We start from the raw sequence: 20,427 nt of genomic DNA, 5'->3' as shown, positions 1-20,427 counted from the left end.
ATATAATAAATGTGTATATATATGTTGGTAACACTTTAGTTTAGGGTCCAATTCTCACTATTAACTAGTTGCTAATTAGTATGCATATTACTAGGATATTGGCTGTTTATTAATACTTATAAAGCACATATTATGCCTTATTCTGCATGACCATATTCTACATCCCTTAATCCTATCCAATACCTAAACTTAACAACTACCTTACTAACTATTAATAAGCAGTAATTTGGAGTTTATTGAGACTTAGTTAATAGTTAGTGATAATTGGACCCTAATCTAAAATGTGACCAAAAATTTCCAGAGTGATGTGGAAATATAAGTGGCCAAAGATTTCATAATGCGTGCAAAAGAAGGTTGAACCTATTAAAAGAGGGCAGATCCAAAGTAAGAGAAATATACAGTGCATCAAGCTTTTTCAGGTCATCTAGTCTGATCCCGATCCGTGAGGTTTAACGTCATGATAGATTCTGTATTCACCATCTGTGGTGTTTCCTTGCTTGTTCAGACATGAATGAGGTTAAGCGTAATGCTTAGATTTAAATCCTGTTGGAGGCATTTTCTGTACTGTGTATCATGCTGTGTATCGTGCTTGTTTAGAGAGAGCAGATCTTGTCTTGTGCGCACTAAGGCTCTGTGCCATTCGAATGTGCAAATTTGAAGCGACCGACTGTGCCTCTGTTTACTAATCGTTTTACAGTAATTGTTAGGTTAAGATGTCTGTGCATGCCATTCAGATGCACACTGTGACTTTTAACACAATGTGTCAAGCTGTCAATGCAGAAAGCTCAGCAAGCTCATGCAAAAACAAATTATAGGTACAAACAACGCAATGCTTTGAAACTAGATAAGCTTTATCTGACATTCAGGCAAATTGCATATGAACACACACTCTCACTCCATAGATGAGCTAAAAGCCCAAAGGACGATCTGCCCTGCGGTGTGTTTAAATGGCTTTGTCTCTCTCCTGTCTGTGTGCTAAACTGTCACCTCCTCTCTCAGTTGGCATTCCCCATAGTGAAGTCTGGCTCCATACACATCACAGCACAGCTTTAAAGCAGGACGGCCAAAGCCCACAGGACCGAAAGACACGAAGGGTGCGAGATGGGAGGGAGGACGGCGGAATCAGGGAGACAGAGAAGCTTTTACATTCACAAAAATTAGCATGGAGCCTTGGTTTCTGCGAGCACAGTGTGGCTGTTGACCAATCAAGGAAATCTGGTCGAGAGCCGTGCGGTTTCATGCATTCACAGCTGTCAGGTGGCTTGTCTCCTTTTCTTGTGTGATCGTTTAAAAAGGAAACTGAAAGTCAATTGAATCTGCGTTCCCAGAGGATTTTTTTTTTTTTTTTTTTTTGCACATAAATGGCTCTTTCATAGCTCAGGAGACTTAAAAGATTAGTTTATCCAATAATAAGAAGTCATTATTTAGTCACACTCTCTAGACATGTCTGCTTTTTTTTCTGTGTCTTTTTTTTATTTATTTTTTATTATTGTTACAGATTTTACATTTACAATTTTTTTATTTATTTAATTTTATTCACCATTTTATTATTTTATTTGTTGCTCCTTGCTATATTGGTCCCTTTCAGGATATTGTTTAACTTGGACATTCTCCTGACATAATTACAAGTTGGCCGCTTGATCAACGGACGGCCAATTACATGAACCTCTTGTCACCCCACTCACCTCTTACTCTGAACCATCTCTGATGACCACTTTTACTATTCACCTTTAGTCAGATTTCAAAAGACCCGAGTGTCCATTGAGGTTTTTGATGCCGTTGTATTAGCTGACTTACATCTTAAGTTTTATAAAAATAGATTAATGGAACCAATTCAAGGAATTCATCTTTCATCAGCACATTCAGCAGACTACATTCGAATTAGTGGTTTAGACTGTCGTTAAAAGATAACGATTAACATCCTGTTGTGGTGCTGTACAATTTCTACCTCCCACATATCTGATGATAATAAACATTATTAAATGCAAATTTAATGTGGGGAGTATTGGAAAGAGTTTTGATCTTATTAAGGTCTGGAAGGAATATGTTGTTGTTGACAAAATAATTTTTAGTAATTTAGGTTGTACAACAACACAGGACAGAGTAAACAACCACTTTGTGGGATGTGCTGATACGATTGCATATTAATATACTGTGATACTATTTCTCACAGTATTGCATTGATACTTCATATACTCGTATCGATGTTTCTATTTGTTTGTTCAGTTATATAATTTCCTACACTTAAGTAAAGAAGCAGATCATCTAAAAGTTGTACACTTGGTACTGGACAAGAGTGTTATTTTAGTATTATTTATATATTATTATAGTATTTATTCATTTTGATTTAGCTTTTATTTAATCTTTTCCATTTTTATTTAAGTTGTACTTTTGTCATTTTTATTAGTTTATTTACTTCTATTTAGCTTTATATTTTATTTCAGTTTTAGCAATTCATCAGCTTTAGCAGCATTAGTTTTTCATCTAATATTTAGATTTTATTTTATTTCAATTTCATTTAAATGAATGAAAATAATTTTAATAGTTAGTTTAAGTAGTAGCGAAGTAAGCGTGTGAGAAAGAAAAATGATGCGGCAGTTTCAAGTATAATCTAATTTTGATATTGTGCTGCATTGAATTATGACATTTATTGTTTCATCATGTTTATTGTATCATATAATGAAGTAGTTGGTGATACCCAGTCCTAGTTTGGGATGTGTTGAAAATCATTTTTATGGAAAATTGCAACAAGCCACATTGTATTTGTATTTCATCCAAAATATTCCTTTCAATTTGCTTGTATAATTCGCTTTAAATACCCATCTGTACCTCTTATATTTCTTATATCTAACCACATTTGCCTGGGCCTTATATCACACGTCACTGAGTCACCTGATTGGCTAAACCACGCAAGCAATAGGCAGTGTTGAGGATCTGTGGGTTGCTATTATGTTGGCGGCTGAAGCTGAGAAAGGAACTATGGGAGGAGTGCAGCGGGGCAGTGTCACTCAGCTTGTCATATGTGATAACAGAGGTGAGAGACACTGACACCGGTGCGAATGATTTGTCACCGGCTGTGCAGATGTGAAAACCCACCAGCATCCCGCGACAAGCGCTATGTGGCAAAACGTCCCTCAACCCTGTAGCTGAACAGCCCTGCATTCCTCATATAACAAGACCGCATTACATTATGATTGTGGGCGTGCCCAGACTTAAGACCACGCCCACAAGCAGTGACATCATGCACAAGTATTTGTATCAGGCACTGGAACAGGATTTCTGAGACAGGCAACGATGTTTTTTTTGGTTGCTTTCGTCATCACTTCAACACATTTCTCTTTCATTGATGATTTTTCTTTCTTATTTATGCACTTTGAAGTATCTGGTTCACCAGTTGGTTTGTGGTATCTCTTATGGAGTTAAGATATGTGTAGCTGCCGATAGGATACGCATAAACTAACACATTCAGCCCTCATCTTGCCTGCAACACCTTTGCGTTCATAAGCTATACCAAGGGATGTTGGGTTGAATTTTAAGCGGAAACTTAAAACACATTCCCTTAGCAGTGGTGGCTCTATCAATAAAAGAAGGGAAGCATCCAAAACACTGTTTTCTGCTGTTTCTGTTCTTTTTGAGATGTGAGGCAGCGGTGACCTTGGGCGTTCCAGACTGTCCCTCGACTGCGTGCACTGAGCTGATAAGACGCCAACCGCTGACGCTCGTTCCTCCAAACACCAGCCACAAGCTCCGGCAGAGTGAGGATATTTCCATCTCAGAGGGAACAAGCGAGAGAGAGAGAGAGATGATGAAGCTGTAAGACTTCTCAACGAGATGCCAGTGGAGGCCAGATAGCCGTGTCCAGCCGAAATGACTTTGTTTGGTGTCTTGCTGTTTTAACTAGGAAATTGGTCCTTATTTTCAGCTCACTACAGTGACTCTATGTTTGAAACAATCTGTCTGTATCAAGGAGGTCTATAACACCCGGAGAAAGTCAGGTGTTAGCTTTTTCATTGATCTCAATGACAGTTTCTTTGGCTTGCGTGAAACCCCCAAGAAGTTTGACAATGGTTTACTCCCATTTTACAGTTTTTTGGTCTTTAGATGAAGGTACTACATCTACCAGCAGGAGTTAACTGGGTCATGCTAACAAGCTGAACCTTAACCCAATGATCAGGACATACAATAATATCTGTGATTAGATTTTCCATTGTTTTTGCTGGGGGAAGGAAAGGATGTTTTTTTCGACTGTCCAAATGTGTTCCCCGTTGAATTAATCTGGGATTGGACATGTAGGTCAAAAGTCTTCAGGGTTTGTCGTCTATGGCATCTGTGCTTCCGGTTGTAGTATTCACCAAGCTGAAGTCTAATAAAGACTGTGGGTTTACCATATACAGATTACCAGGAGGGAAGAACCTGTAGTATATTTATTGTGAGGTGCAGACATGTCTTTATTCTTGTCTCCTAGCCTCAGAAATCCCCATCATCTACCAAATGTAATCTGATTAAAACCAAACAAATCTGTATCTACTATATACACGAAGCATCCGTGTTTCGCATTGGTAATCTCGAGTCTCTGTGGCCTAAATCAAGCAGTCATAATCCCTAATCCAGAGATCGTTTCCTGCCAGCTATATGGACAAACAATGCATTCATATATAATAGCAGAACAGGGAAGGGCTTTTGATGACTCATGTGGTCCAAGTGTGCTTGTACAAATAGGCACAGAGGACAAACACTAAATACACAACACCACGTTTAGCGCTTCAAAGCCGAAACATAGTCTTTTGTTTGTGTTTTTGTTTGCACATTTTGTCTGCTAGGGGCTGTCCAAACTGAATTTTATTTTGTCTGCTCAAAAACAACACTGGTGCAAGACGATGAAAAAACATGTCTTGCATGATTACACAGACCAACAATTAAAAAAAAAATAAATAAATTAATGTGTCCTTTGTGAACCACCCTTTAATTTTGGTTTGGTTTGCCTGAATATATTGTTGTGTCTGTGCTGCAGACTTAAAGAACTTAATTTTTAACTCGGATGCTCAGTTCCAGCTCTGGAAGTACTTTTGTTTTTTGGTATGTTTCTAAACCAGCCAACAAGAGTCTCTTGGGATTTAGGTACATATTTCTTAGTGAAATTGCATCATAATATTTGCCTACTAAATGTTTCATCTTGGGCAAAAAGTTTGCAAGCAGATTTGCAGACACAAGCTCACATCAAATTGGGTTTGTCTGACAAATGCTTAGTGACCCATTTTGCTTAGTGACCCATTTCTGTTTCAATGCTGTTCAATAGACACATGATGTGGGGAGGAGTGTGAATAAAAAATAAAAAAAAAGATTTTGGGATAACTGTCGTGGTAAAATCCTCTCTATCTGTTCAGCTTCTTACAGAGCCAGTCCGCTGCCATCTTACCCCTGTGGCTTGCTGTGAGTTCCTGTAACAAGCATTTAGTGTCAGGGGCCAAAACGTGATCTCACACAACGACCTTTGAAGAGTGAGGTGGTAGAAAAGGTGGTAGAAATCTGTAACCTGCCTAGTGTTGAGCTGAATAGGCTTGTTCAAGCTGCTTTCTTTTTACTTCACCTGCTGTTTTATTTTAAAATCTGTTTCATTTCATTATTTCATTTAAGTTCAGTTCAGTTCAGTTTTAAAAACAACCCCCCAGGACACAATTTCTGAATTGTTTCTATTGAATATTACATTTTCAAATCAATTCTACTGAATCATTCATTAACAGCAATAGTACCAGTAATAGACCAACAATTGTTAATTTAAATCTAATTTGCTCTGGCTCTCTAATTTGCATCACTATTCTGTTTACAGCCTTCCAGTGGTATAAGAGTCAGTTTTGTGTGAATATCTTTCTTTTTTCTTTTTTTTTCAGTCACTCTCTCAGAATCGCTTGAATTTCAATGAGAGAAAAATCTCCCTCCTGCCTCAGCTGTCACAGCAAATATTTCTCAAATGAATGAAGTAACAGTAGAAATGTGAACAAAGCAGTTCAGCTTGGAATCTTTTTAAACCAATTCTTTGAGTATTCACTTTTAACACAGCATTTCATCTATATATTCATTGCATCGTGATTACGACAGCCATTGCTCCTAGGCTAAAGGTTGTTGAATTTTAATGAGCATTAATGTCAGATTAAGTAGGGTGTTGAAGTGGGTGTTTTGCACCCTGTTTAAACCTTTCAACACCGTGGCGAGTCTCCGGCAGGCGCAAGCTAGTGACGGCATTTGATCTAATGACAGTAAACAACAGTGGAGCATTACAAAACACAGTGGTGTGAAATTCTATGTGGCAGCCAGTCACAGCAGCATAAACCACCTCCTCTTCTTTTAAGTCTAAATTACTTTAGGATTTGCCAGGCAGTGGACAGAGAGACTGTGCAATGTGACTAACCAGATTACTGCTGCACTTTATGGGGGAAGATGGAGCCACAAGTATATGGTGGTATTGCTGGAGAAAGCACCAAGTGAGTGTCAGTATTGAGAGTTGGGTCATAATGAGGCAGGGAAGGGAATTTATGTTCACTTTTGGGAAAGAAACTAAGCTTTATAGAGAACTGACTTTAGTCAACTCAGCCAGTGAATCCTTGAAGCCAAGGATTTCATATTTATGAAAAATACACAAGTTCCCTGTGACTCGTACTGAAATCTTGTCATTTTCCAGTTGGAGAGTTTTACATTCATATTTTATTAGCCGATATATATCAAAGTCTGTGGAAATCCACAGAAGAATGTTTGGATATTTATGTGCATGCACATCATCCATCGCCTAATAAAACTTTTTATATATATATTTATTTAAAAAATACTATTTTACCAATGTTAAATGTAATCTTTAATCTCAAAATAAATGTCCATTTTGCATACTGTACATTGTAATGTTGTGATGCCTAAATTCACTTATACTGTAGCATTTAAAATGATGAATTTCATGTTTAGTGTTTTATTTTTAACTTATTTTGGCAAAATAGATTAGATTCTTAATATAGGCCATTAAAGTTGTGCTTAAAATATGGATAGGCGTATAGAGATGACATGAAATGACGGGGGAAAGTTAAGAGCCAGGTTTTAACTTTAAACGTGCACGACGGCTCAGTGACTCAGAAAACATGAGCTATCCAACAAAACTTTTCTAAAGTTTAGAAATATGTCACAGTGGCATAATCACAGAGTCAAGCTGGCTTCCACTAAACGGTTGAGTTTGAATCTTAAAGATTTTTTATTTTTTTGTTCCAGCCACTGCAGGTAGAAAGAAGTGCCGGTCATTTAGAAAGACTCGCTGTCAAGTGACACATTTATTGACGAAGACGATCAATAAGAGGAGATGGCCACAGCAGGATCACAACAATTGCCATCAAATATCTCATTTCCAGTGTCAAATTTCTCCAAAGGGCTCATTCACAGCACTATACATTATGTTCTACCAGCCATATTCACCAGCAAGTGAAAGGGTCACATTTTGAGAGTTGGGGATGATTCTCATAATTACTATGACAGCGTAATGGCCCTCATCTATGCTCAGTTTATTATACATTCCTATATGCTATAATCAGCCTTAGTCGCAGAGCTTAAAAGCATCATTAGCACCTATTTCTGTGATGGTTTACCCACAGCGTTTCAGTGCAGAACTGAATTGTGACCAAATTCAGATATTTATCAATTAAAACCCCTTTATAGTACACTATACTTCTCTTGTGCACTCTCATTTATAGAAAGGACACGTTCCTGTTAGTTATGAGAGCGTATGAACTCTTGGTATGCCATTAGAGATAATGAACAGGCATGCTTTTACATACATTTACATAGCATCAATGAGCTACGGCGCTCAAAGGCATTTTTATTAATCCTACTTATGTTAATTCCATGTGAGTTTTTTTCGCTTGTTTGGACTTCAAATAAAAAGAGGGCAATTGAAATTGAATTGACAACTGAAACTGCAAACAAGAACCTAGATGTTTATGTTTTATGAAGAAAACAGGTGATTGCTCATGCAAAAGTCACTGCCATGATGCTAGGATGATGTAGATGGTTTCCAGGATGTTGCTATGTTTTTTGATGGTTGCTATATGTTGCAATGTGATTTCTGGTGTGTTCTGAGTTATTGCTTACAAACCCAGGTCAAGAGCTCTATCTATGATATTTTGGTATTTTGATATGGCTTTTTCACCAATTTTATCACCTGCCAGCAGGGCTTGGCATTAACACCAGCCAGGTGAATTTCAGAATTTGGTGGGTTGAATTTTATATACATTTTTCAATTGTAGTCTTTTAAAAAGTCATCTGAAATAATAAAAATATACATATACATATCGATACTGAAATATATCTGAAACACAGACTATATACACGATACCAGCTGTGCTTTCTGGCTCTCTCATCCCTCCGACAGCGAGTTGACACACAGACCCGCCTCCCCTTACACTCGTTTAATTTGCTCTGAATGAATATAGTTGGTGTTACAGGGTTTGAATTGCGCTTATTGCGCATAAAGCCGCCTCTCAGTACTAAATGGAGTTCTTTTTTCGCTTGTTGACCTTAAACAGTCAAATACACACAAAATAATGTCAACATGCGAAAACTTGGCGAGTATTCACGTAAGCACAGTCAGGTATGTTTTAAGTAAATGTAAACAGGTGGGAAATAATTATTGTGTGAAAATTGTTTCAAAGCCTTTTTTTTTTTTCAGTGTAGTTAAGTGTACATTCAAATAGTTTCTGTTACAATTTTTTTTTTTTAAGGAAGGTGGATTATAAACTATTTTAGAATAATAGTAACTGAAAAAAAATCCGTTTTAATTGTTAGTCGGAAAAGTTATTTTCAAATGCTGCTAACTGGTTAATAATTAATAATCAGATTTTTCATTACGATCATTTTTCATGAAACCAAAACTAAAAAAAATAAAATAAGAATATTGTCTTTCTCCATGGCTTACAGCTTAGTTCTAGTGGCAGTATAATATTTATTATAACTAATGTTTGAGCGAATTTTATTTATTTTTGTTAATTGTTTTGAGTGTAAAAATACAGTTTCGGCCAACAAACCAAAATCTTTTGCCCGAATGTAAGTTATTATAAAGTTGATGATTACTAAAAGTATTTAATATAACTTCACATATTGTGTCTAATAGCAACATAGTTCATGCAAGAAGATACAGTTTTAAAATAAAGCTTTAAACTTGATTATTGATGTCTATTAAAAGGCCTTTTGCATTCTTTGGCTTCAGACATCTCTGTACTGTGTTTGGCGAGTACAGTAATGTTTGTATATCTTCTCTCTCTCTCTCTCTCTCTCTCTCTCTCTCTTCAGTGCTTTTAGAGAACAAGCAGTTTGGGGTTGCTGAGCCAACACATGGCACACCTCCAACTTCCTTCTCTTACTCAGACAGTTTAAGGCATTCTGCACACACATTTATTCGTGCACATGCCGGTTTCTCATCCTGCCTATTCCAGGAACATTCAGATCTGTGCGGAATGGGACTGTTGCAGCTCTGGAAAATTCTGATTAAACTGTATATTACAGCTGAAATGAGGCATGTTAAAACAAACAGGAGCACGCTTGATGGATTTGTACATGTATTTAGCAGTCTGGTCCTCTCAGGAAGGCAGAGGGCTCAATTATTACATGTATATTACATGTATGTATCAGTTACAAAAATGTCACTTGTAATGGATCTTGATTTTATCCTGCCTTAACACAACCTTCCATGTGTCAGACCTACACTTGATCAATGCCAGGCTCCAAGGTGACCAACAACATGATGCTAGAACCCATTTAAAGTCTGGATTTGTTTGCATTAAATATGCTGTTTATATTCCAAACCCAGCAGACATTAAATTGAGGATAGGACTATTGCACTCATTTTAAAATTATGAGCTATGTAAATACAGCACATCACAAATAAAGTATGAATATAATTAATTTAATGACCATTTATTTATTTACTTATTTTAAATATACTATGTAGTTATTTCTTTATTTTATTTCAAATTACCTTTTGATGCATACATCAGTGTAATTTCTGAAATAATTTGGCCACTTATTTATGTAAATACACTCTTATTTTAAATATACTCTACTCAAAATATATCATATTTCCTATATATATATATAGGAATATATATATATATATATATTTCCTTTCTTGTTCCATACATACTGTAAGTTATGCAATAATTTGATGACCATTTATTTAGTATCTATTTGTTTGAATATACTTTAAATATAATTATTTAATTTGCAGTGTAGCTGTGATTTAAAGCAAAATTTGGTTTTACCAAACACTAAGAAATTATAAAATTCACATTTCTTCATTCTTAATTCAGCTTTTCACTCAAATTGTTATTCCATATTAGCAATAGAAAAAGAAAAAAAATCACTAGTGGTCTTAGACATTTGGACCCTTCTATTGCGTGCTCAGTCCTGAACGATTAATTTAGGTGACTGGGCAGCCCATAGTTACTTACTCATGCTTAATAATATGTTCATTGTGACAGACAGCGTTGCTCCGGGGAGAGCAGCTTTTACTTTAATGCAACGCTGTAAGCCTTTGTGAGATCGCCTGGCAAAGAGGGTCGACATGTAAATCAAATGTCGAAATGCTTGGCTTTCCAAGGAACTGTTTGCAAACGGGATCTGTAGAGATTGGATTCTCGGGCTAGTTAGTCATCATCGTTACTACATGCTTGGAGGAATGTAGTTGGTTTCTTGCTCAGCTCCTCCGAGGCAAAGCTGAAGAGAATGAAGCTATTTTTGAGGCAGAGAGGAAACACTCATGCATAGTAAAAAGACGGATTATCCATACAGACAACTATAGAGATGTATCGGGTGGATTAACGACGGTGATTATGCTCAAAACGCATTGCCAAGCACGCTGATTTAATGAAACGCGTTTTCCAATCATTGTACTTTCTGTTTAACAAGCAGTTCTCTTTAAGTCCTCCACTTTGTTTGTTGACTTGCATGCATTTGGTCCTTTGAGTACAAATGGTTACAAAAATGAGCAGAATATTTCACCCCAAAATAAAAAATGTTTTTGTTTTTTGTTTTTTTCTGGAAGGTGCCATTATTTTTTTATGACAAATAAACTTTCAAAAGTTACTATATTACAGTAATTGAGACAAATTACTAAAAGTAAGATGCATTATGGTAATGTGTGTTATTGTGCATTACACTTAATTAAAATCATGTATTTATTGTTTACATCACAGTAATGAGAATCTGGTAGGAACATAATTTTAATTGTACTAAACATAAGTTTTATCTTTATGATTATTATTATTATTATTTTTTAAATTTACATTTTTTTTTTGTGTGAAATATGGCCTGGACATGTTTTCACAACATTACCTTAGAAATCAATTCTTTTAATAATTTTACCAAAATGTCATGTATTCAAATTCAAAGTGCAACCATACTCTTAAGAATTTGGAAAATCCGCCACTATAAAGGATGTGAATGGATTTTAATCAAGCCATGAATGCGGTGTATACGTGTCGTGCACACCTATTTTTAGGTCACTCCAGGGGAGAAAATATTATCTTAGGCCTTTGAAGTGCTCGATACATTTTTTACTTTCCACCACGTCATTTGTGGAAGGACCATTAGAGCGTTTGTCATTAAACTTCTCCCAGTGAAGCGCTTAATGAACTGAGAGTCGCAGCTCCAGTCCAGCAGTTCAACTAATCCAGGAGAGTCTCTGTGGATGCCATCACCTACAGCAACAAAGCCAGAGGCTGTTCACTACTGGGACATAGTAGGCATATTCATGCTCAGATATTATGTCCTCACCCATCCCTCCCCTTTTTTTAATTGGCTATAGTCCACTGTTCTCTTGTGTGTGCTAACCTAGGACAGGAAGTTCTCCCTGTGGAACAAGAGGGATTCAGGGACAGTTCCAGGATTAGTAAAGGACATCATCAGTAGATAGAGGCAATAAAGCGCAACAGTGACCACTCACATGTTCTTAGTTCACATTTATTATGTCATGTCTTTTATTTTGAAGTCCGTGTTTATTGGTTCATGTGTTTATGTAATCTCTGTTTTGTTTTCACTGGGTCCCTTGCTTCATGTGTCATGTTCTGATTGGTCCATTGTCCTGATATCTTGTTGTAACAGTCTTGTTGTTTCATTGGTTCACGTTCATTAGTTCCATCTGGTTGTTTTGGTCGTGTGTTCCCCGTAGTTTTGTATTTAGCCCTCAAGTTAGCCATGTTTGTTTGTCATGCATTGTTCTCTGCTGTTGGTGAGGTTTTATAAAGTCTCCTTATGCTCAAGACAAGTTCAAGTCTGTCATTGTTTAGTTCTGTTTAATTTGTATTTAGTTCTACTTTCAATTAACTGCACTTGGGTTAGTTCAACTCCCCTCTCAAAGGACTTAAACGTTACATCCAGAAGTATATTTCCCATAAATTTTTTCTTTCCACAAGGATAAAAAAAAAAAAAAGAGTTCTAAGACATAATCAGACCAACCAGCTGTGAGATGAATCGCAGTTTTTCATTTTATTTGAAGCCAAAAAGTATTTGAAAATCTGAGAAAAAGACAAATGCTTTTATAAGCTAATAATTGCACACATCCCATTGCGAATGACAATGTTGAATCAAAACGGTACAAAATATAAAACTACTAAGTTAGAATCTTTTATACAATATAATACAATATATTTCACGCTTATTGCAAAATATTTAAATAAATAACTTGTTTGAGAGTATAGTAAACTGATTCAATTGCATTATTCAGTGCTGCTTGGTAGTAAACGGCCCCTTATGACTTATGGTTGATCCCTTTTCATGGTAGGTCTATCAAGATTTACATGTTATTGTTAAAAATCAATGTTGGAAAAAAACTGTAACTCTATCATTGGGGATGTATTAATAAAGGAATGAGAATCTCAAGGATACAGCTTTTTGAATTGAAAAGCATGATGAAAAGCAAAAAAAGCACATGGTCAAAAAGACACCGTGGGTTCAAATGCTTGACCTAGATGGTTCCTACTTCTACTCCACAGAAGAGAAACAGATGCAGCCTGCAGTGTCACCCTGTTTTATCTCATCACATTGAATTCATGGCCTAATGTAATCTGCAAATAAACACTAAAGCTTAGAGAGACCAGAGAATGAGTCAGTGGCCTCTGTTTGACTGACAGAGGAAAAAAAGAGCTCAATTTATTTGAAAACACTATAATCTGGCCAACATATTTCACTGAAATATAGACAACAGCTTTTTGTGTCTGTAACATGCCACCATTAAAGAGGTTTTGCAAGCTCATTGCATAGTCCATAGAGAGTTTAATAGTGAAGTGTAATTTTTTATAATGGTTAACCAATGTTAGAAATTGCATGTTTAGGCAGTACAAGTACATTGCCTATTTTTTAGCATGGAGATTATTCTCTGGTTTTAAACCGAGTTATTGATTTGATTCGGCTCCATCTTTTGGCACTGCGAGTGTAAACAGCACTTGTAATAATATGGCAGTTTTCTTTCCATCCATGCTCAGAGATCAAAGTAAGCTTCTGATTCGTGGCCACTGGGCAACTTCCACTCGGCCATCCACAGACTAATCACTAGGCGTCCGTCTGACAGATTACAGCCCTTCTGGATGCAGCGGTCACAACTAAACCCACAGGGAACTCTGGCTAATCTGAAATGCCCTGTGAGCATATGTGTAAAGTCCACCGATCTAAAGCTCTAAGCTTTGCTCGTTTTATTCCATCTTTTCCTGTTCATTTATAGTCTGTTGATTGTGTTACCCATCAATCATTCGGGGGGGGGGGTGTCGAGGCGGCGCAGTCTGCCGTTCAATTGTCTGTTGAGGATGTGGTGCGTGAGTGTGGATAATTGTGAGTCAAAATGGTGCAATCGCTAAAACTGCCAGGACAAAGAACTCGCAGTTTGTAATTAATAGCAAAGGGATTATCAACAAACAGGCTTGAGGATTTCTCTGCTGAAATGTTCATTTTTAAGAGACAGTTTTGTCTTGCTAGCGATAAAAATAAACTGCATTGTTTAGGTTTCTATAAACAACTCCAAAATGACCATGGTTTTTACTACATGTTTATGCAGACAAGGTTATCTGGAACAGAGAGGATTACGGTTGTAAATAAGGATTTGAATAATGTGAATATTACGGCAGGATGTTTGGCGGCTGATAATGCCACATTTATTTACCGCTTTCGCACGTTTGCACGTTTGCACGTTTGCAATCCCTCCAACTTTGCAAGGTTACTTTTGCGATATTAATGGACTTCTTATTCTCATTAGCCAAGGATTTAACCGTTGTTTTGATTCCGGTGGAAGTAGTTTCTCAAAAAAACTGGGAACAAATTTACAGTGTGCTTCATCTAATCATCGTTCTCATCCTACAGCCTTTCACATTTTACTGTCATGTACCAGAATTAAATAATCTTATAACTTTTTTTTAGAGTCAACATGAAATCAAAATGTACCCTATTTGTTTTTATGTACATGTTCCTGGTCTTATTTTAATTTTTTTAATCAAGCCCTCCTGTCATATAGAGACTATAGGATCTTGTAGGACAAAATGAAGTGAAATATGTCTTAAATACCATTTCATGTTGTCTTCGCCCTCTGCTCTGTCAACATGTAATTACATCTTTTGTGCATCTCTGCTCCTTGACTTGAATGAAAGAGGTCAACAGAAGATCAGAGTCTCTAACTGTCAGAATGGCTATTGACGGCTCACCTACCGCGGAGGAAAAGGTCTCTCAGCTTTGAAAGAAAACATAATGATCATGGATGTCAAAATGCCAAATCGCAGTTGAGAGATTTCTCGACAGCCTCCTCCATTCCTCTGGTGTGCGCCGTAATGGCGTCCTTGTTAATGTCAGGCCCATCATGGTTTGCATGATGACACTATTTTCAATTTCCATTTATTAATGCCTAGACACATGGAAATGTCTTATCTAGGGGAGATTAAATCAGTAGTGTATACACAGAGTGTCAAGTCAAGTCACCTTTATTTATAGCGCTTTATACAATACAGATTGTTTCAAAGCAGCTTTACAGCGATAACAGGAAAATAATGCATTTTGGCGGTTGTTTAGCTGCAGTGTTGAGTGAATACTGTGGTGAGGTCACATTCAAAGTCCTCTAAGTGCAATATATACATAGGAGGGTAATGTTTAAGTAGTTTAAATGTGAGTACAGAGATGCTACAAATTACTCAATCCCACCTTAATAGTGTCTGATTGCAGCAGTGACAATTAAGTACAATTCATTTCCTCTGCGGATCCCACTCTGGGGTGAAGACTAAATTACCGTTTAGGATGTTAGTATGTCATTACAGGTCCTGTTTTTAGCAGGGTCCCAAGACAACAATCATTAAGCAATTTAACTAATGTTTGTGTAAGAAACGGCTTCAGTAAAGGATGTACAGTAGCTTTAAAGTATATAATAATAATAAGAGCAGTTTATTTAATTAATATGTTCACTTAGTATGGTCACTTTCCATAAAATCTCTTAAAATACTTGTGTCTGCCACTAGTGCCATTTCAATCTTCAAAAATAAATAAATAAATAATGCAGTTAGATGATTTGTTAATGTAATTTATTTAATTACAATAATAATAAATAGTTTTTTTTTTACTAATTTAAAAGTATTGATATTATCAATTGCATATATTTATATATATGATTAATTGCAATTAATTGGCATATGTAATTAATTTGATTACATGAACACATTTTTTATTTATTAATGTAATTAAAATCCATTTAATTTAAAATAGTTTATATAGGATTAGTTGTGTGATATTTGTGATTAATGTGATTACTATTAAATGAATTACATGAACACATTTGTAATTTATTCATGTAACTAAAATCAGTTTAATTTAAAAATATTGCTCTATGTGATTAACTCCATGATATGTTTAATTGCAATTCATTTGATTAGGCATGTCATATTTAGCATGTCATATTTTTATTACATAATTTAATTTTTTTAATTGATAGTACACTCTTGTTTTCTTTTTTTCATTTTTTTTTTTTCATTCTTCTTTCTTTCTTTTTTCCAATGGTTGCCTCTCTTTGGTCTCTGAAGCACTATAAGCAGTTTCTAAGTTGAGTGCACTGAGATCTGGAGGATTTGGAACCCAAGATCATAATTCGCCTCTTTGGGCACCTTTACGCATCACGGCAGATTATTTCCTGTCATGTTCATTGACAGCTTCCTGCTGCTCATTTTTGCTGCTTCCTTTTGATCTTACAAAATCCCTAAGCTGTTGAAGTTACCGTCTTCATCCAAAACCGAAATGTCTAAAAGCATTTGCCGTGTTGAGCTGAATATGCCGTCCATCGCTAAAAACAAGAGATTTTGGCTTCTGTGGAGTCTCATCTTTCGCTTTCATATTCTACATAATAGAAGTATTGTCTTATTTTGTGACTTTCTTGCTGGTATAGTCGGTTTCCTGGTGGGTTGACTGACGGGTACAAATGAGTGCAGTGTATATCCCACAGTCTTCTGAAGTTTTGCTGATGTCACTCACGAACAGATAAGCATTATGAGAGCGCAGGAAATGTTCTAACCTGCCTTTGTTCAATTTCACACGCTTTATGAAATGTCAGGTCTGGCTTCTCATCTGAGCGCAACACGAGCAAAAACAACTCGAATTTGAGCATTACCTGTTCTGTTTATTCTAGGCATCACAACAAAACACGAGCTTTGATCTAATACCTTCACCAGTGGCCAGTTCACCATTTTTTTGGCAGTGTTGGTTCAGACACATGTCCCAGAGTACTAGAGTAATTTACTTCTCAATGTCCACTAATGGAGAGTTCTTGATCTTCTGACCTCTCTTGGCCCCCAAAATCAATATGGCGCTCAATGGAGTCAAAGCTATAAAGGCTTAATTCTTTTAGTTTTTTACATTTAGGGTCCCCTCACCAGAGGAAAAGACTTAATCCTACTGTTTGATTTGTTGGAGCAGCTGTGTAAGCTGTAATAAGAACATTAAACATCTCAGCCTGACCTTAACCAAGAGATTGACTGTTCCACATCTTTCTTTACAGTATAGGTCAGAATGCTTGAATCAAATGACAGACTCGTTCAACGCGCCCCTGGGAGACTCTAAATACCGTGTGAACATTTTCCTGCCTGAAGTGTGTATGAGAAATATTTGAACTAGATATGCCCAATACCAGTTTGATTATCAGCCAATATTAGCCAATTCATTTTTTTATTGTATTTATAGATGTCTGTTGATATTGGATATACTGCGTACTTATTTCCTCTATTTTTAACATTTAGAATACCTTTGCAGTCATTAAACGCTCACTTAAAGTGAATCTATAATTTGATAACATGGATACATAATCTTAAAGCCAATCTTTAGGGTCAGTAAGTTGGGGGTTGGGGTTATGGTTTTATTCAGCAAGGATGCATTAAATTGATCAAAAGTGACAGTAAAGACATTTGTAAAAGATTTCTATTTAAAATAAATTTGTTTTTTCTATTCATCAAAAAATCCTGAAAAAAATTATCACGTTTCCACACAAAAAAATTAATCAGCACAACTGTTTTCAACATTGAAAATAATAATAAATGTTTCTTGAGCATCATATTAGAAAGATTTCTGAAGGATCATGAGACACTGAAGACTGGAGTAATAACTGCCATCAATTACATTTAAAAAACAGTTATTTTTAATATGTAAGAATATTTCACAATATTCTCTGTTTTACTGTATTTTTGATCAAACAAATATAGCCTTGATGAGTATAAGAAATGTTAAATAAAATCGTACAAACCCCAAACTTTTGAACGGTACAGTATATTCAGTCATTCATAATCAAAACAATTCATTTTAGTATTGAATTTTAATATCAGCCATTTATTGGTTACGGTCATATTATGTTATGGCTGATTTTATATTGTATTGGCCCAGATTTTAACGTAAACTTTTAAAATAAACTCTAAACTCCGTTTGCAAGGTTTAAAATGAGTTCTGCAGGTCTGGGCTAAATTTCTGATATCAAAAAGTACAATAAATAAAACAGAATAATAAATTCATGTGAACCAGATATTGAGCACAAAATGGAAACCTTGAGAAATGTTTGGCGCCACAGAGATCTTTTCATCTGTTGCACTTGACTGCATGAGAGCTCTGTATCTTTCCAGAAGTGTCATTTATACATCTCTGATCTCATAACCCTCCATGTTAGAGCTTTGGAAAATGAGGAAAACGAGAGAGATGGAGGTGTAGATACTGGTGGGTTTTGGGGTTAAAGGAAAGGTGTCTCTCCGGTCGCCTGACAGAGGCAGTGCAGTGGAGTGTGACCACATGACAGTTTGAGGGCATGCTGTATCCCGCTCTTTCTTCTGTCCGTGATACACGGCAGCTTCAAACCACAATCCCATCTCATAAGAGGGTTTCAAACAAGCCAGTACTCTCCAAGGAGAAGGCCTTATCTGTAGATTTACACACTCCCCACTCAGTGTAAATTTTGTGTCACAAATGTGGCTGTCAGCCAAAAAGGAAAAGAGCAGAAGAGCTTGTACTGTAGGCTTCCTCAAACTATTTCTTGTTGAACTGTTGTTAATGAAAATGTGTTCCTAAATCTAAATCAAGCAAGATGAATGCATAACCAAACTAAAATAAATGCTAAAATAAAATGATTACCATTACCTTCTGGCCTTTGCATTAAACACATCTTGTGATTGCATAAGGACACTGAATAAAATTACTTTTGGTGTTAGAATATGTTCTTAAAACTCTGAATTTTGATCTGGCTCTCAAGTGGAAATTGTATTTTATTATTTTATATAGGCTACACATGTTTATAAATAAAAATAATGTTAAGTGAACTATTAATGTGTAATTTTAATTTAAAAAAAGATTTAATTTTTTATATATACACACACTTTTATATATAAACAGTTATATTAAGTAAACCTGATGTGTAATAATTATTTTTATTATAATTAAATATATTTTAATACATTTTTTTATGCACACTGCTTACATAAACTGTAATATTAAGTTAACTATTTAAAGTATATGTGTAATATTTGTTTTACAATAATTGTTTTATTTTATTTACTAGCAAAATGGATTTATGAATAATAAATATATCTTTAATAATCAACCCCTCAAGGTGTGGCATGTGTGAAACTTTATGAATGATGGGCTTTACGGGTTTGCTGAGCTTCCTGTGGGTCAGATTGCGTACTAATGGCCCACTCTCTGTATTAAAGCATTTTCCCACCACTTCTATGTTAAAGCATCTTCATAATTTCCATTTTGGGTAGGGTGGAAACAGAGCAAAAGTGGGTCGACAAGGTACATCTGACTTTGAGATATGTACCCTACTTTCTCCTTCCACAAAGCAACAACAAATCACCTCATCTATATCTTTAGGTCTACCGAGAGCATGAATGAAATTACAACGTATTGCATTACAACTTCCATATCTGGCTTTGACCTGACCTTAGCAAGTAGGGTCTGAGCAAAGGACATCACTAGGTTGGGGATGATTACTGCTTGTACTGTTTACAAAGTGCTTGTCTCAGCAGTAATCGTTAAATTATACACTTATTTGTACTATGAATGTAATTTTGTCAAGCAAATATGACAGTTTGAGATATTAATTCATTAGCTGTGTTACAAGTCACAGTAGTGGCATTTCTTAAATGCATCTTCAAATGTAGAGTAAAGCCATGTACTCACGTAGAGAGTGCCATTCATCCTGACGTATGGTCTTGGTGATGTTGTAAGAGAGATTCTTGGGTATTGTGGCTGAGGAGTAGTGGTACTTGATATAGGAGCATCTGGCAATGGACCCTGCAAGTAGAGAAGTAGAAAAAATGAGTTTAAGTACTGGTAAAATAAGTTTTGCTCATGGATGAACAGATAAACCAGAAATTATTCGTGTTTATGGTGAAATTATGAATAGTATGTCTAAAAATGCTGACAAACAGTGTTGGGGAAAGTTACTTTTAAAAGCAATTGCGCTACTCCCTTAAAAAGTAACTAATTACATTACTTTTTATGGAAAGTAAAGTATTACATTACTTTTGTGTTACAGTTTGTTACAGGTGTTTTTTACAGAGAAGTTATTTTTGGAAGTGTTTACTCAAACGACATATCTTACATAACATGAACCTTCATTTTCCTTAAAAAACATTTAGAATATAATTGTATTTTGACCACTTCAAATAATTCCTGACCACTAATGCCATACAAAAGATCTACCAAAAGATTACCTCCTGTACAACTCTTTTTAATTAAAAAAAGAGTGTTATTTTGTAAAAATGTTGTTACTTTTGAACTTTTTGTCTGTTCCCACGCATGCGTGAGTGTACATGTCTAAGTGACTGTTATGGAGAAGAGACAGAATTTTAATTCAGTAGTTTAAAAAATGTTTGAGCAAGTTAACTGAAGTGAAAAGTAATGCGCATT

At 35.8% G+C, this 20,427-nt stretch overlaps 1 protein-coding gene across 1 annotated transcript in view; it reads right to left on the bottom strand.

Annotated features, from left to right (window-relative positions):
* Positions 1-20,427, bottom strand: part of tmem178bb (transmembrane protein 178Bb) — a 75,073-nt gene that overhangs the window by 16,051 nt on the left and 38,595 nt on the right. The window contains exon 3 of the mRNA XM_084406432.1: positions 19,696-19,809. Coding sequence (XP_084262558.1) covers positions 19,696-19,809 — 114 coding nt within the window. The remainder of the gene's footprint in view (positions 1-19,695; positions 19,810-20,427) is intronic.

The sequence above is a fragment of the Rutilus rutilus genome (assembly GCF_951802725.1).
Source record: "Rutilus rutilus genome assembly, chromosome: 4".
In the NCBI taxonomy this organism is placed as follows: Eukaryota; Metazoa; Chordata; class Actinopteri; order Cypriniformes; family Leuciscidae; genus Rutilus; species Rutilus rutilus.
Note: the sequence above shows the minus strand (reverse complement) of the source record. Positions and strands in the feature narration are given on the sequence as shown.